Here is an 18,351-nt window from a genome sequence, read left to right on the forward strand (position 1 = left end):
CAGTCCCTGACTTGTCCCTCCTCCACTTGCCCCTTAGCCAGTTGGCCACTCTCCTCGTTGGTTGTATGTGCTAAGTATCTGTTGAATCCACTGGCTCCTCTTGTCCACCCTTCTGCTGATTTAGTCAAGGCCTCCACAGCCTCCTCCCTGGTCTCCTTGTTCCCCATCTGCCTCTCCTGCTCCTTCCCCAGCTCATACTTCACCACGTAGTGTGAACTTTTTGAAACATAAATCTGATCAGATCATTCCCCTACTTTAATTCTCCAGTAATTCCCACCACCTAAAGGATAAAATACAGACTTTTTCTTTGCACTGGACCTTATCTATCTTTTCTGCCTCATCCTCCACCTCTTCCCATTATGGATCCTGTGCTTGAGGCTATGTCTGCCCAGGGAGCTTTTTCACAGTTCACACAGAGTGAAGCAGCAGTGGCCTGGTCAAAGGTGTGTGTTTTCAGAGGCCCAGGTGAATGGAACCCACCATAGGAGGGCTGTCTCTGTCTGGTTTTTGAGGGGATCCTGTCCAAGAGAGCTTCCTGCAAGGGTTGAGGAGACCTCGGCAGAAAGAGCCTGGAGTTGTAGTGTTGGAGGTTGATGGGTGTGAGGGGCCACAAGAGGGAGAGAACTGCCATCAGAGGGGCCTACCTGGGGAATTGCTGAGGAGCCCACGGAAGTGCCCATGAGGGAGAGTCAGCTTTAAACATCGCATTGGTACAGCCAATGTTAAAAACAAGACAACAGGCTCAAGATGGAGTCCCTTTATGCTAAAGGACTTCACCAAACCGAGACAACTTATAGTTTCGGCTCTCCCAGAAATGGAATCTTAAACTGGTTAATCAGGAATTGCCTGACCAGCACTAGTTAGGTGATCTGCCTGATTCCTGCTGTCCCGTGAAGGAAAGGAACCTTGCCATAACCAACCCACTTTTTTGCCTACTATAACCTCCTTATTCCTGCTCCCTTCTGCCTATAAATGTCTTTCATTTTGTGCAGCTCCTCAGAGCTCCTTGCTGTCTGCTAGATTGAATGCTGCCCAATTCCTGAATCATTGAATAAAGCCAAAAATATTTAAAATGTACTCAGCTGAATTTTGTTTTTTAACACAAGTAAGACCTTTATTGCTTCTTATTCCTCTTCATGCCCCCAACCTTGGGTTGAATGGGCAGAGGTGAGAAAGGATAAAGTTGTTTCCACTGTACCCTGTGAAGTTCTGCTATTTCACGCCAACGCTTACATACAGTAGGTGCTTAACACATAGCGGTAAAAAAGGCCAGCAGGGAGCCAGCGTCGGAAGAAGAGCCAGCTGTGGGGATAGGCGAGGACCCAGGCAGGGAGGGTCCTAGATACAGTTTTCATCCGTGGATTTCCGGCCCCCACAGGAGAGCCCCTTTTCTTCCTTGGAAGATCCTCCTGACTCTAAATCAAACTACCAAGACCTCTTTTTGCCCTGACTACCAGGAAGCTGAGAGCCACGTTTAGTGTTTAATCTTAGGAAGAGAAGTAGCTGTTGCCTATCTGTGTTCTTTTTCCTTCATTGCTTTAATTTCTCTGTTTCAGTAGAGTATATTTGCCTCGTATTTTAATCCTTCTTTAAGCATTTGGAAGGAAGTAAGGTATAAGTAAATCACTTCAGCATTGGGTACTAAGCTCTGGAAATAGCCACAGATCTAGACAGCGTGCATCTTTGGTGACCACCCCTCCCTTGGGTCACGCACTAGCACGATCACCATTTTCCCCACCAGCTCCGGCCTAGGCTCACTCCATCGCCAGATCCTCGTCAGGAAGGTTTCACAGTGTGGGAGAAAGAGCACTGGGCTCCTTGTTTCTGTTCTCCTATTGCCTGACAGCGTGACCCTCATGCCCATCGCCTCCTGACCTGACTCTCCAGCTCTGGCAGCCCAGGACTCGGAGGCCACAACGTGTCTCTTCTGTCTGCACCAGCCAGCCCTCTTCTCCTGTCCTCCCCTCCCTACCAGGCCCCTATCCCCTCACTCATTTCTGGGTTTTCTTTCCCCCTTCAAGGCTGCATCCATTTGTCATAATCCAGTTTTACCTGAATAACAGTGTTATTAGGGAGGTTCACAGAATGTTCCAGTGAGCGGTTGATAAGGTACCTGGTAAACCGGGTGTTGCTGGGGAACGGCTCCCCTGCAGAGGTTTTCTTTTCGCTTCGTACAACTGTGAGCCCATCCTCAGAAATGGTCAGCCAGGGGTGACAGGTGTGCTTGTTGAGGTGGAAGTAGCTGCCTGTGAGGGGAGGGAACACACCAAGGTCCCCAGCTGATCTCTTCACTGCCTTCTCAACACTGACCCCGTGGGCAGAGGGCTTACTGCACCTGCTGGCTTAGCTTCCGGGTGATACCCGCAGGCCTGGACCTTCCGTAATGATAACCCTCACGGTAATAGGGCGATTAACATGGACTGGGCTGTTACTGTGTGTTGGGTACTAAGCTAAGCAGGGTGCAAGTCTTACCTCATCTGGTCCTCACAGTGACCCTTAGCAAATGATAGAATGCAGACTTGATTCCAGATGCTGTGCTCTTACCTGCGAGGCTGTAAATGCCTACACACGGACAAGAACTTCTTTTCTTTTTGTTTTTTATATTTAAAAAATTTTGTGTGCGTGTGTGAGGAAGATCAGCCCTGTGCTAACATCTGCCAGTCCTCCTCTTTTTTTGCTGAGGAAGACTGGCCCTGGGCTAACATCTGTGCCCATCTTCCTCCACTTTATATGGGACGCCGTCACAGCATGGCCTGCCAAGTGATGCATCGGTGCGCGCCCGGGATCCGAACCGGCGAACCCCGGGCCGCCGCAGCGGAGCGCGTGCACTTAACCGCTTGCGCCACCGGGCTGGCCCCCAGACAAGAATTTCTAACCTACCAGCCGAAGGAGAAAGGAACTGAGGGAATTCTTAATGATCAGTGTGATAAAGGTTTGCAAAATTCAACGTTCAACTTCTACTTAGGGCATTGGGGGAGAAGAAGGGAGGTTAGAGCCATCCCCAAATCAGGTTAAAACACAGCTCTTCAAAAAGTGGAACAGAATAGATTTAATAAAAAATTATTTAGTAAAAAAAAAAAATCCATTATTTAGGAACATAGTAACTCATTCTCCATTATTGTCTCTTTACCAAGCTCTTCTTAAGTTCCCATTCTGTCACTTCTTATTGTCTCAAACCCTAGTTCAGCCATCGCCATCGAGCTGTTCACAATTATTTTCACAATTTGATGCTGCTGGAAATTTTGTTTGCTATCTGAGCTGACTGGTGAGGGCAAGGCAGGTTCTTCCCTTGCAACCGACATGTGTGGCCCTTACTGCCTGCTCTCTAATCCCAAATAGGATTATTTTTGAATATATAATGTTTTTTGCTGATTCATGTTCAAGTTTTTCATAAATAGACTCTTAAAAAATTATTTGAACAAATTCAGAGATGACTGAATAATCAAGAGCTGGCTGTACCTTTTGCTCTCTTCTTTTTATTGAAACAGCCAGAATTTGACATTTCAAAACACCAAGTCAGCACAGGAAATTAGAAGTGCCAGCCCAACCAAAGGAAGGCCCCAGCATGATATAAAAGAAAAACCTGCGTCCTAGCCCCGGGGCTAAGCCCCACCACCTTAGGTGGCCACTTCACTTGTTTTTCCATCTGTGTGGAAGGAACATAAGTGGGGACTAATCATGCACCTGTCCTCCTGGCATTAGAAATGAGGACAAAATCACACAGTGGCCCTCAGTGAAAGATCCCAGTCCAGGGAATGTTGTCCCCCGAGCCCTGGGCCCAGGCTCCCTGCTTCTGCATCTCACCTGCACGTCACTCAATCAGCCAGCCTGAGCCCACTTGCTCCCTGAGGTCTGAGAAGAGCCAGCTGGCTTCAGTGCAGCTTGGCCAAGCTCAGAACGCAGAGCCACAGCAAGACCGGGACAGCAGGAGATGTATGGAATGTTTCTAGTGATGTCTTTGCTGACTCAAGACTTGGACATGACATATGACAATTTGATGACATCGATGGCAAGTGAGAAGTGGAAAGGAGCTGGACTTGGGGATGTGGGTACCCAGGCCCTCCCAGGGCCTGGGAGAAGGCTGGGAAGCCAGGTCTAAGTTGGGCCTGTGGGTGCGAAGATGCTTGGGCTGATAATGGGAACAGGGAGATAAGCCAAGGCCAATGGCTCTTGCTGGGAATTTCATCAAGACCCCGTCCCAGGGGTGGTATTCAGCCTGTGGGAGATATGGGGTGTCTGGGCCAGCCAGGTCCAGTGTGACAAGCCTCTAGCCCACCTGAGGGCTGTCGAGAAAAACCTTGAGTTCTAACACTTGCTCAGCCACCAGCTTGCTCTATGACTTGGACCTTCAGTCCCCCATCTGTAACATGGGACTGCAGGGCTTGAATCACCCCTGAGCCCCTTCCTGGCCTGACTTGCCATGTGTTCATGTCTGTGAACACATCTATTTTCCAATGAAGTCATCTCAGCACTGAGTCTGCCACAGAGTGGTCACTTTGGGGCCCAGAGTGTAAGTGGCTGGGGGCACAGACCTGTGGTGTGGACGGTAGCAGGCTCGCTCCTTGCACTGGGGCCCCCCACGTTGAGGGCTCGCACGTAGATCATGTATCTCTGCCGGGGCTGCAGCTGCACCAGGGCCTCGCAGGTCGGGATGCCCACAACAGACCTAGGCAAGGAAGCAGAGCCACAGTCACCATGGGGTGGGGCCGGGGTGGCCAGCCAAGCACCAGTCCTCCCTTTCGAAGCTGGTATTTTCAACTTACCCTCGTCCCCCTGCCCTCTGACCCACAGCACAGCCCGGAGTGTTGGCCCCCCTTCGGTGCTCCCTCCAGTGGCCTCAGGGCCACTTTCCTCGTTTTCTTGTGTCCATGGCTATTTTCCCTCCAAGCTCCCAACCCTGTTTTCCCAGCCCGTAGTACCGTGCTTGGCGTGTGTCTAATGCTGCATCAGTGGAGGCGAGCACGCCATCCAATCCGGTGTGTCTCCATCTGTCTGGTGGGATCATAGCCTCTCCCAGGGCAGGGGCTGAAGACCACTTACCTTAGTGCAGTGCTGGGCCCATAGCAGGCTCTCCATGTGTGTTTATGAAGAAATGACCCTGACTCAAGCTGAAAAGGCCCACAGAAGCCCAATGTTGTTGACCCCTTTGAGAACAGCTGCCTACTGGGAATAATCCAATTTATCTAAATTGTACTATACAGGAATACAAGCCCATAATTGCCAGTCTGTATTCCTGCTGTTGCCAGCCCCCTTTCCATCCAGTGGGCAAGAGAAGCCTTCAGAGTGATGCCCGTTTACAGGTATGATGCCCTTGCCTGACGAGGCCAGGATGTCCAGGTCACCTCTGCGCTGCAGCTCCAGGCCAGAGGGGCACTTCTACATATTCATTCAGTAAACACTAACTAAGCACCTTAGGTTCCAGGTACTGTATAGGGAAGCCTTGGGGAAAACAGAATGTAGCCCCTGCCCTCATAGAGCTATAGTCTAGATGAGAAGAGAGGCATTCCTCAAGTCATCACTGGAAGAAATGTAAGATGGTAATCATGACAAGTTGAAAACAAGGTGTATAAGGGGGGGAGAGGTGATTTTTGAGCTGAGCTCTGAAGCATGAAAAGTGGATAGAGGAGTCTCCTACATAGAAGAAGAAGCATGTGCAAAGGCCCCGTGGCAGGAAAGAGCATGGGAAGTAGGAGGAACTAAAATATGACCAGTGTGGTTGGAGCCAGACAGGGAGGAGGAGCTAGTGTGGGATAAACTGGAAAGGCAGGAAGGGGCCAGAATCTGTGAAGGAATTTGCCTTTTTTTCAGAGCAATGGGATGCCATGATTAGATTTGTACTAGGAGAGTAGGCACTACCCCAGATCAGATCACCTAGGTCACTGACCAGCCCTCTGATGACCCCCATCATTATGGACTGATCCCAGGTGTCATCAGATGCTCCTAAAGTATCAGCACAAATTGCAAAGGAAATCTGAACCATTCAGGTGGCCAGAACACCTGGATCCTCCTTCCCTGCTCCTGCGTATCTCTAGAAGTAAATAAGCAAGGTCAGACACACAGATTGTACCTGAAACAGATGGGTGGGTGGGATAGATGGCCAGGCTCCAAGCCTGGCATTTAGTACAGAAGAATCTGCCTCCCTAACAGTTGACACCAAACTACCCCTCCTCCGTTTCTCCAGAGCCAGGTGAGTGCATCCTATGCTCCCCAGCAGGACAACACCTGGACTTGGTGGCTGGTACTGGGCTGCCTGGCTGATTGATTCCTCTTCCAGAAGCTCCTGGACTATCTGGTTATAAACCGGAGGTACTCCATGTTTCCTGCACTGTACACAGGTGTAGACTTATAGGATCTACACGCCCTTGTGGTCGTTGAGTCCAACCTTCATCTCCTCATGAACCCCTCCAGCTCTCCACCAGCCAGGGGAAGAACGTGAGCTTCCAGGTGGCCTTCTACCACGGACACAGTGTTCTTTGTACATTGACCTCTAATCTCTTCTGTTTCTGTCTCATGCTATTCTCCCCTTCCCCATTAAATTCCAGCCAGGTGGGTCTTCTAGTTCCTCCAGTATGTCAAGCTCACTCCTGCCCGGGACCCGGCAGCTGCTTCCCGCAGGCGCACCCCTGCCTCCACTATTCTTAGAGCTCAGTCCTTCCCGTTCATTCAGATCTCAGTTCAGATGTCTGCTGTATCCAAAGTAAGTCCCCACCGTCACCACCATTCCCAATTTTATTACAGTCCTTTTTCCTGCATACCACTGTGTATTTTATGCATTTGTTTGTTTTCTTGGTTTTTGTCTACCTCCTTCACTCGACTGTCGGCTCTATGGGCAGGGAATTTGTCTGTCTAGTCCACCAATGCCCAGGCCCAGGACCTGGCATCACCTAGGGCCTCCGGACTTGTCAAATGAATGATGGTAAGCCTTAGTTGGGCTAAAAAAGCAAACCTGAGGTTCAACCATTTATTCTCTGACTTACTCACTCATCACTCACCTCCAGTAATAGCATTCCAGCTACTTCCTACGAAAACTAAGCAACCTAAAATTAAGGTCACAAATTCTGACCCTCTCTCCAGACTCCACGCATTTCCTAAGCTGTATCACTGTGTCAGGTGTCAAGGCCTCTTGTGCCCAGCAAATGCCCCTCGTGACTCACTCGGTGACCCCCGAGGCTTCTGGCGTTGCTGCTTGGCTCAGCTCCACTGTGTACGAGTCCACAGGATTCAGGTTCCCACACTCCCAGCAAATCAGCGCAGCCTCTTCACAGCTCCTTATCTCTTTGCTTTTTATGATGGGGGGAGAAGGTGCTAAATGCAGGGGAGAGGGAGAGACGAACAGCCGTCCTGTTCACATCCAGCCATTTTGTCCAGAGAATGGAAGCATTGCAACCACTCCTCCCACAAAAGAGACTCAGTGCAATCAAAAGCAAACCAGGTGCTATAGACTATTTGTGTCCCCCCAAAATTCCTATGTTGAAACCTATTCCCCAATGTGACGGTATTTGGAGGTGGAGTTTTTGGGAGGTGATTAGTCATGAAGGCAGAGGGGTTTCTTATAAAAGAGAACCCAAAGAGCTCCCTTGCCCCTTCCCTCCATGTGAGGATACAGCAAAAAGACAGCTGTCTATGAACCAGGAAGGGTTTTCACAGGACACCAAATCTGCTCGTGCCTTGATCTAGGCCTTCTCAGCCTCCAGAACTGTGAGAAATAAATTTCTGTTGTTTATAAGCCACCAAGTCTGTAGTAATATGTCATAGCAGCCTGAACAGATTAAGACACCAGGGACTCCCTTTCACATGTTCCTGGAGTGGAGGTTAGTTGCAAGGTTCAAATGGTACTGTGGCCGAGACCATACTTTTTGATCTTTTGAGACCAACTGTGAGAAAACATCCCTGCCATCCCAGGTGTGTAGATTTGGTGTATTAAATGAAAGAAAAAAAATACAAAGTCATTCCTGCCCTTCCGAATAAAATCACGAGCCCCACCACATCAAGAAAGCCGTGAGGGCCGGCCCCGTGGCTTACCGGTTAAGTGCACGCTCTGCTATTGGTGGCCCGGGTTCGGATCCCAGGCACGCACCAACACACCGCTTCTCTGGCCATGCTGAGGCGGCGTCCCACATACAGCAACCAGAAGGATATGCAACTATGACATACAACTATCTACTGGGGCTTTGGGGAAAAAAAGGAGGAGGATTGGCAATAGATGTTAGCTCAGAGCCAGTCTTCCGCAGCAAAAAGAGGAGGATTAGCACGGATGTTAGGTCAGGGCTGATCTTCCTAACAACAACAACAAAAAGCCGTGATTCCTGTGTTCCCTTGCATGAAGGTCCTGCTACAGAAACAAGTGGCCCCGTTACCTGTCATGTACACCGCACGCTCACTGGCAGGGCTGAGGCCAGTCCTGTTCTGAGCTGTGACCCAAAATTCATACTGGGTATTTGGCACAAGGTTTGTCACTGAGCAGTATGTTTCTTTGACGGTCATTATAAACTCTGGGGGGAAAAAAAGCAAAAATTCAAACCTAAAGTAGGCCAAGTAGCTCCAAATTCATTGTGCTGATCCCCCTGTAGTAGATTACAAAACTGGCCACAAATTCCTCCCATCCCTGTATGCACACCCTCTGCAGTGTGCCTTTGCTGGTCCTTCCATTGAGGGGTGCTGTCTTTCTTGCCATCCCTTGAAGCTGGGCTTAGCCATATCACTTGCTTTGGCCAACGGGACAATAGCAAACATGATGCAAGCAGACGCTTGGGAAGTGCTGGTGCACAGGGGCTTGTCCTCCTGCTGCTGGGAATGCTTGCACTTCCATGGGAACAAGCCTGAGTCAGCCTCCTGGAGGATGAGACCACGTGGACAGAGGCTCCAGCCCTCGCAGCAGAGGCCCCAGATATATAAGCAAGGCCGTCCTAGGCCATCCAGCCCTACCCAAGCTGGCCCAGACCAGAAGAACTACCAGCCAACTCAGAGAATTATAAGAAATAATAAATGTCATTTTAAGCCAATAAGGTGTGTGTGTGTGGGGGGGCTGTTACACAGCAAAAGCTAGCTGATACACCTCCAAACCTCCCCAGACTCTTGAAAGGCAGTGATAACTCATGAACCCACCCTCTGATATCAGTTCCTTTATAACAAAGTGGTCCATTTAAAAGATCGTCATAGATGACCATGACACAGCCCCAACACGTCTTCTTCTATGTCTGTAGAGGATGCCAGCAGGGTTGATTCACGGCAAAAACTGTGATTAATCAGATCTGACGTCTCGGGCACCAACCTCCCTTTTCAAATCTCCCCTTTTCCTTCCATGCCCTCCTTAGTCCTTATTCTGACCACCTTTGCCCTCTTTCATCATCACTTAAACTTACTCTTTCTTTTCTCAAGAATTCCCTTTCCTTCCTGATCCCTGAGCAGAAAACCACCCTTGCCTTCGGCACTGAGAGCCCTCTACCCATGTGGCCTGGTATAGTGAGAAGAGCTCTAAGCAGGGAGCCTGCGGACTTGGTTCTTGTCCTGGTTCTGCCATAACTCACGGTGTCCCCATGGACAGCTCATCTCTCTGTGGGTCTCAGTTTCCTCATCCATGAAATGGAGATCTCTAAGTCTCTTTCCAGCAATCTCACTCTGACCACATGCCCACAGGACAGGCCCTGCCAGGCGGGGCCTGCCCCCTGATTCCTTCATATGCTCAGCTGGGGCTCCTCTGCTATCTGACCCTCCCTTTTCAACAGGAGAATAGCTTATCTCTTATGAGGGGTGGTGGGTGAGTGAGGAGGCAGCTACCCTAGTCCTAACCCCACACCAGCCAGCTCCATTTCCCTGGGGAGAGAATGGGTCAAGAGCTGCCTACAGTGGAGGCTGGGGGCCCTTCTCAGAACTGGGTTCAATATGGGAATGTGGGTCAGATCAGCAGCAGTCCTTCCAGGCTGCAGAGCCCCGCTCATTCCTCTTGGGGGTCTGCAAACTAACCCCTCCAGTTTCTCCCAACACAAGGTTGCTTTGAGGAGAGCCAGCCTGCCCTCACATACTAGAACCTGCTAGAACCCAGCCAGCCCAGCTGGGCCTCCTCAAGGAGGGCTGTCCTCACCCTTCCTGCACATAGTGCGGCCAAGACTCATCCCAAGGACAAATCTGACCCCACTGCTGTAGATACACTCCAGACACCTTACCCTGGCCTTGTGGTCTTCCCCAGTCAGGCCCCCAACTTGCCTTTCTAGCCCTTTCTGCCATGCTCACCTGCCTGCAACCCATGCTCTGGGTAGTTCCCAGATTGTGACAGTTCCCCGGAGCGGGGTATGCAGATTCTTCCCAGCTCCACCTTCCCAACTGCCAAGAAGGCAGGGCCCTGGCCTCCGACGGGCCTTCACCGTTCCAGAGCAGGGTTATGCTCCTGGCAGAGCCTCACCTGCTTGGTCCTTCCCAGGAGAGCCGTCCTGCACTGGCCGGTAGGACAGCTGATAGCTCTCCACTGTGTCATCGGAGTACAAGCTCCAGCACACCCGGACAGAGGAACCCGTGGCTGAGTTGGGAGCCTGCGGGTTTATCACTGGAGCAGAAGGAGCTGAAAAGGAAAAAGGAGAAAAACAAAGACAAGTGAGGAGCCTTAAGTAGAGGTGTGGATGGGACATTTTACAGGACCACTGATGCCCCAGTGCAGCTGTGACCTTTGGAAAAGGAAGAGGCAGTCTGGAGTGGACAAGGATAGGAAGGCCAAACCTCCCAACCATGAGCCTGCAAGCAACAACCAGTATGTCCATTTCTGCTCTGACAAATGCACATGAGCTTGGGAGGAGGGGTCGGTGACAGGGACTCAGGCTGGGGTATGGTTTGCAAGTCCTGCCCCGGGTACGCGGGCTCTGACCCTTCCACGCCATCCAAAGAGGCAGGACAGCTAGGACCATAGCACTGCTGCCCGCAGCCCGGGAAGGAACAAGGGAGTGAAGGAAGGCTTCAACAGGGACGCTCTGCTTTTCTGGGGGATGCTCCAACACCCGTGTCCTTCATTACGATGAGTGAAAATGGGGTTTGGCCAAATTGTGGTTTTCAGAACCAACTTCTTTAGAGTCCATCTACTGTGTTAATTCTTTCCTTCTCTGTAGGTTAATACTTCTGCCTCCCTCACCCCCACCCAGACTCATACACAACCGAGAAACACTCCTTGTTTTTCTTCCATAATTCTTCTCCTATGGTAGCACCTCTCTCCACCCCAGGCCTTTAAGAACATCCTTAGTTTCAAATTTTGAAATTGCTCAATCCGGGTCAGAGCACAGCTAAACTTAAAGGAGTTTACTTAGCCACGACTCAGCCTTTCATTTCTGGTCAGGGGCTGTGAGACCTCACATGACAAAGGTGAGGAGGGAGAGAAAGAACCTCCATCCCCAAATGACCAAGTCCAGGATGCACAGAAGATGCACTTCTATACCCTGTGAAGAAGAGCCCCACCAGGAGATGCAGGCAGAGGAGGGATGGCCCTGGGAGCAGTTAAGCCTCTCAGGAGGCTCCGAATGCAAGCAGCAGGGTGGCGGTCTGCATGGGACCCGGACACAGGAAGGTGAAGAAAAATGTCGGTGCTTCTTGAGCACTGGCTTGGGCGATAGTGCTTTTCCTGCCAAACGACTAGGCCTGCTTATTTGGGCAGCACCACTCCTAAAAGGGGGAAGGGGCCATCCGAGGGACATCAGAGCTCAGTGAAATCTCCCCTTGACCCCGTGGGTCTAAGAATGGCCTCTAAGATTCATGATTAAGGGTGTTCATTGCAGTGTGATTTATGATGGTGAAAAACCTAGAAACATCCAAGCATCCAAGAGTTGAGTATTAAACAAATTAAGGTATGTAGCCCTTGAAATGTTTTAGAAGAATTTATCAGTTTGAGAAAATATTTATCATAATTGTTTTGCTTAAAAAAGCAGATTACAAAACAGAATGGTTTCGTTTTTATAAAAAAAAAATCTGTGCAAAGGAAAAACCTAAAATGATGTATGCAACATTTTAACAATGTTTGTGGGTGTTGGTGAGGAAAGGAAGGTGAGCAGTTAAAAAAAGCTGAATTCTAGTAAACTTCTCAGAAATAAGGAATCACGATAATATTTTTAAGAGCTACCTGGCCATGTGATATATTGCACATACATTACCTCATTTAATTCTCACCGTGTCCCCGTGAGGCATTATTGTGTACACTCTACAGATGAGAAAACCAAGGCTCAGAGAGTTGGGTGAGTTGTCCAAGGTCACACAGCTAGGAAGCAGTGAAGTTGGGATTCTCACTGGCTCCAGAGGATTCCAAAGCCCATCTCTGAGCCACTCTGCTAAAAGCAGCCACCCAGGAGGAACATAAATATGACATTTAAGGAAACAAAATTCGGGCTACTTGTTTGGTGTAAAGTAGGCAAGAGAGCAGGAGTTTATGAAGGCGGGCAGGGTACGGACAGAAAATATTTCAAGGCTACCTGGGGCCAGATATCGGCACCCTGAAGAGTTGAGGGCAAGTGCTTACCCTGGGGAGGTCAGCTTCTGCTCTCACCTTTACAAGCCACAAAGACAAAAACATGAAGCTAGAGGGAAAAAATACTTGTTTCTAAATCTTTATGCTGTTTTTAGCCATCCAAGTTTCTAACTCGAAGCTCAGGGAAATCGGAACCCGCTGTGAAGTAGGCCCTCAGGTGAGCTATGCACCTGGGATGGTGTTAATGGCGCCCATCAGCTGCTCCACATCCGAGAAGTCCAAGGTCTGGTCTTCAAAGTCATGCTGCGCAGAGATTTCTATGTCTGTTTTTGTTTTCAGGAATTTTCCAAGTCTGTTGGTATAAAAAACACACTATCAAGAACGGAGGGGCATTCTCCTCAGGGTACATCTATTGTGCTGGGTCACGAGTAATGAATGAAGAGGGCCTCTTTGCTGAACTTTTATTTCTTTATTTTAACATGTTGCTGGCTGCCTTGGGCCATCTGCTTCAGTGACTGACCTAGGAGGTCACCAGTGGGGATGGGCGGGATTGGTGTGTGCATTCGAGGGGAGGAGGTGGGGTGGGGTCATGTCAGAGAGTGAGGGTGGGGGGTCATAGGCCAACAAGCTCCAGATCCACAGCCTCTGACAGACCCCTCAGGTGCTGACTTGGAAGCTCCCACGTCCATGCCACTCAGGTCCCAAGATGTACAGACTCTCTGGGGCTCCCCCTCCACAAGGCCAAGTGCCCTCAAGCTGCTGACTATGGACTGGGGCTCTGGATCTTCTTGCACCTGCTTCCTGGCACTCACAGGGTTTGTAAGTGGCAGACTTAGAATTTGAAACTAGATCTGTCTTTTGCCAAAACCCATGCACTTAACCCTTACATTATTAAGCTTCAATGTTCATGTTGCTTTACAGACATGTAAATTGTCTTATTTAATTCCCACAAAACTATCCTTGTTTGTAGATAAGGAAGGTGGGTCCTCGACTGGTTAGACTTGCCCAAGGTCATGGGGGTAGCAGGATTTGAACTCCGGTCTGACTCTATAATGTGCATGGTTACTGCAGTGCACAGTCTGGGTCCTGGCACAGCTGGGGACACTCTCTGGATCTTGGTTCCTCCTGGTGAAACAGGGGCTTGTGGAGGAGATCTGACCATGAGCTTGTTGGCTGGGCCTCATCATAAGCTCCCTTCCAGGCCTAAGATTCTGAGATTCAGTACTAGAGGGTCCTTGTGACCCCACACCATCATTCCAGCCAGTGCTATTTAATCTTAGAGGCAGACACAAAAGCTGAAACTGGGAGCGTATAACCAAATGGAATTGAGTCTATTTGGATATCTAGAGGTGAAAGAAACAGAAGAAGAAAATGCATGTCAGAACAAAAGTATTACCTGTCAGCCATAGCCACAGCATCCTAAAAAGGAGGAGAAAAGATTAAATTGATTTTGGAAATAAATTTATTTTTCAAACTATATAATAATATAAACATATTTAAAAACTTAGAAATTAGGAAAAAGAAAAAATTAGCCATATCCCATACCCTAATAAAACCAATGTTATGATGCCTGTGCATTTTCTTCCATACTACTGCTTTTTTCCATTAACATTATGTAAGCACTTTCATGTTACAAATGGTCTTTTGGACCATCAAGTTGAAAGACCGAGTAACAGTTATTGAATGGGAACTCCATTGTTTACTTCCCCGTTCCTCTATTTTTGGACATTTTGGTTCTTTCCAATTTTTGCCATCATAAATAACAGTGAGAAGAACATCTTCATGCATATCACTTTCTCCACATTCTGGATTATGTCTCTGAGATACAGTGGTATTGTAGGACCACTGGTTCAAAAGGTCTGAGCATTGAGGGCTCTAATGGTGCCCACCAACTTGCTTTCCAGCTTCAGTCATAGGTCCCTCAACCCAAGCTTGGCAGGAAGGAGGCGCTGTTGGGCTTTGAGGGGTGACTATGGGCTTGGTCAGTGTGGCAGCCATATTTGGCAACCAGGAAGCTCTGGAGGCCGAAGGCCCCTCCCTCACATCCTGGACACCAGAACTGCCCCACATTCCTGTGGGACCTTGTGAAGAAAGGGGACTCTAGCTCTGACTGAGTTTGCAATTTCAGCTGCATGGGAACTTGGAGCCAGATTTAACTGGATTTCAAGGAAATTAAGAAATGGATTTTTTTTTGTGTGTCTGAGTTTATGAAGTAAGATTTATAATTGCTGTGTTTGTTACTGGGAAATTGGAGGTAACTTTTTGGCCTGGATAACCTTCTCCCCAGAGCCCCAGGAGGCCATCTGAGGGGGCCAGAAAACTCTCAGAGCACTGTTTTTGCACAGTTCCAGGATGAGGGGACAGATCTCTAGGTAACCAGGACAGAGGAACAAAGACTCAGGTGTTACCTGAGCAGTGGTGGAGGGTGGGAGTCAGCTGTGAATGAGCCTGCTTGGCCACTCATGGCAAAGCTGTGCAGAAAGAGGAGGTGACAACCTCACCATCGTGAATATCGAGTTGAACCAAATGGCTTCTGACCATAAAAGGCAATTCCAGTACCTCCAGGTGAAGAAGGAACAACCTAAGCTACTCCAGCTATAACTGTCATTTCAGTTCAATATTTCATTTCACTTCATTACTGACCTTGATGAAATCAACCTTCTCTTCATGACACATCTCCTCTACTGTTTCCATCAGTTCTTTACAGGTATCAAGGTTTTCTCCACAGATGACCAGTTGTCCATACAAGGCTTCCAGCTTCTCTTTCTTTTTCTCCCCTAGAGCTTGTATTTTTTCTTCATATTTTTGAGCAAGTGTTTCCAAGATCTCATTGTAATGTGACTCAAAGTTTTGTTCTTGTCTTCCAAAATTCTCCTGCAAGACAGTTCCCCTCAGTGATCATTTCAGTGCATCTGGTGTGTCAACAACAGAGTCATTTGGGGCATGAAAATGTATCTATATTGTAGCTATTTTAGTCCCTCCACGTAGTCTTATCTCTTGCCAGGATGCTGTGATGGACACTGGGGGAGCTAGGACCCAGGAGTCTCCAGCTAGAACCTCAGGGATAATCTTAACAAAAAGCACTGCTTTCTCTCCTGGCAGCATTTTGCAATCGTCCTCCTCTCACTCCATTTTTAGCCACCTTTCATCACCATGACAACCAACCAGGGAGATTATCAGTGATGAATGAGTCAGCCTGTCACTGGAACCTTGGACCTTAATATGAAGATGTTTGCTCTGGGCGATTCCCACCTATCTTTCCCTCCTGAGCTCTCAACATCTCATGACACTCACCTCCACCCCTCAATGCTTGGATTATACAAACACCAGGATCACGCAGATCCTCATATCTGCTGAGAGATATCAACTGCTTTCTCATATCAACTAAGAGAAAGATGAAGGGGAAGGGGAATAAGGGTTGTGGCCAGATGGTGCTGCCTAATAGATGAGAAAAGTCAGGAAGACAGAGGGAGGGTTGAGACCGTACATAATCCTGGAGCACAATGGATGAGAAATATTAGTCAGAGCATATGGATTCCTGGTCCCTGTTCCTTAGATTGGAAGCCCAGGAGAGCTCTGCGGGTTCTGACTGATGTCATCCTCACCCATAACAGGGACTTTCCAAAGAAGGGGCTCTTATCAATCACTCAGGGAGTATTTACTGAGCGCCTACTATGTGCGTAAGATTTGCTTAGAATGGTGGAAGAGAGGGAAAGGCCGTAGACAACTTCCCTGAGTTGAGTGTAAAAGGAAGATCTCAGAGTCCTCGCTGAGGTGAAGACACTTTGATCTGAGAGTGAGCTGGCAGTACAGAGTGTAGGGAGTTTTGTCCTGGCTGTTGCACACTGACCCCTCCTAGCACTACCCTAAGCTTGGAAGGGGAAGGGCTTGTCCCTTCTCTGTGCCTTCCATAGGGGATTAGTGCAATAGCTCTCCTCCCTTTTCAGATTGGAGGCTTCACGGGAAAGGGGCCTGGGGCTTAGTTAATTCATATGGACTGCTCCTGTTGATACAGTCTGAGGCTGCATGAATAGGATTAGAGCATCCACATGAAGAGAGAGGAGACAGACGGTCCCCTGGTCCTCAGTCTCGGTATACCTCATCTGGAGGTTCAGGTTGAGTGCTGGCATCACAGCGGTATACTACATACCTATTAGGTCCACCCAGGGGACTGTGACATGTTTGGTGGCAGGCACAGAAACTTACTAATCTTGTGAGAAATAGATAACAGCTGAGGAAAAGCACACTTATTAATGACAGAATAGGTGTTTTGCAATGCCTTGTCAAGGCTGACGCGTGAAAGAGTCCTACCTTGTAGTAGGACTGGGGATATATAGACACAGAAGACACAGTCTCCCACGGAGAGCTTCTAGTTGAGTAGGGATTGCTGACAGGTGGTGGGTGCCCTGAGGCATATGCCCAAGGTGCCATGGGAGGGCAGGGGAAGGAGTGAGGGGAGAGGGGCAGTAGTGACGCCACCCATTCTAAGAAAGCAGGTTCTCCAAATCATATCAGACACAGCTGCTGACCCAGCCACTAATGGAAGCCACGTGTGTCTGGTGGGCTCATCAAGTGTGCTCTTACCTCCACAGTGATGAAAACCTCCTCTAAGTGACTTGCAAAATTTTCCATCTCGATAATCTGCTTTTCCAATTTGTACATATTTTTGTGAATTTCATCCTATCCAACAGAGGATCACAAGAAGATGTTAATGGTACATCTTTTCTCTCTCTCTTTTGTAGAAGGCATTTTAGATTTATTCCCTGCCTGCACATTTGAGATATAAATGCAATATCCAGAGAAAGAAGAACCAAGGAGACCTATTTACCTTGGCGATTTCCAGTGCTTTATTGAGTGGGGTCACCTCATGCTCTTTGTGTTCATCAAAAACCTTCTCCAAAGCTCTTACTGGAGTTTTGCAAGTGATGCAGAAGACGTCAGCAGCTTCTTCCTCATCCTCCTCCTCTGGGATGACGTAGCATTCATACTCCTCACTGGCACGGCCATGTGTGTACCTATAGGCTTCCCGCAAGTCCTGGCACTGGCCTGCCGAGCCCCACCTTCCGAAGCCTGGGTCCTCTGCCTCAGCTGCCTCTCCACTAAGTCTCCAGTCTCTCTGCTCCCCGGCTGGTTCTCTCCTCATCATCTCATAAGGAGGATATTCTGAAACCTCTATTCTGGGCATGTTTTCATCAACAAACTCATCCCCTAATTCGTGATCAACTTCAAGTCCATATAAATGGACAAGTTCATCCACTTCCTCTTCAAGTTCTCTTTGAGGCTTACCTTTCACTGCCCCTCTTGGCTCACTGGTCATTTCAGCTTGGACTACTTCTCTTCTCATCCGAGTGGTTTCTTCTGGGAAGATATGCAGTCTGTCTTCAGAGTCATACAGATCCATGTGATAAAAGTGGAAGTTCTTGGAGGCAGTAGACCTGTGCAGCGCCGGCGCCCCCCCAGCTTCCTCCTCCATTGTAGCTCTGGAGGACCTGGGCAGCACCTTTGCACAAGAAGGATCCTTCCTGGATGGTTAATAGCGGATATCCTGGGTGCTGGAACACAAAAAGAGGAAGAAAACTTCGTTTCTGAGATGGCCTTGTAGGAGGGAGTCATTAGATTGGGCTCCGCTCATTCACAATTTTTTTAAACTATCTGAGCAGCTGGGCTGTGGTTTCACTTTGAACTATCTGTAAAGAAAGGTTTGCTTTCTATAGGAGGATGGGCTTTCTAAGCTTAAAAGAGACAGAAGAAATTACAAAAGAAACATAAATAGATTTGACTAACAATAGACTCCTATACATTAAAAAAAAAAACCTCGAAAGGGAAAATAATGGGAAGTGTCAGGCAATTATTATTAAGCAAATTGTATGCATTAATTAAAAAAATTAAGATCTTAATAGTTTACCATGCAAGGA

General features: G+C 48.6%; 1 protein-coding gene across 2 annotated transcripts in view; it reads right to left on the minus strand.

The window, feature by feature from the left end:
* The window catches only part of FSD2 (fibronectin type III and SPRY domain containing 2), a 22,180-nt gene extending 4,271 nt beyond the window's left edge, over nt 1–17,909 (minus strand). The window contains exons 1-10 of one of the 2 annotated variants that reach the window (XM_004431986.3): nt 17,265–17,909; nt 17,021–17,116; nt 15,080–15,310; nt 13,833–13,855; nt 12,667–12,788; nt 10,400–10,555; nt 8,358–8,492; nt 7,155–7,305; nt 4,533–4,666; nt 2,114–2,246 (exon numbers count right to left, since the gene is read on the minus strand). In XM_004431986.3, coding sequence (XP_004432043.1) covers nt 2,114–2,246; nt 4,533–4,666; nt 7,155–7,305; nt 8,358–8,492; nt 10,400–10,555; nt 12,667–12,788; nt 13,833–13,855; nt 15,080–15,310; nt 17,021–17,116; nt 17,265–17,909 — 1,826 coding nt within the window. The remainder of the gene's footprint in view (nt 1–2,113; nt 2,247–4,532; nt 4,667–7,154; nt 7,306–8,357; nt 8,493–10,399; nt 10,556–12,666; nt 12,789–13,832; nt 13,856–15,079; nt 15,311–17,020; nt 17,117–17,264) is intronic. The other variant, XM_087429013.1, reaches the window with a different exon arrangement.
* Nucleotides 17,910–18,351: the final 442 nt, after the last annotated feature.

This window comes from Ceratotherium simum, chromosome 3, assembly GCF_057802395.1.
Source record: "Ceratotherium simum simum isolate JZ-2026a chromosome 3, ASM5780239v1, whole genome shotgun sequence".
NCBI classification, from domain to species: domain Eukaryota; kingdom Metazoa; phylum Chordata; class Mammalia; order Perissodactyla; family Rhinocerotidae; genus Ceratotherium; species Ceratotherium simum.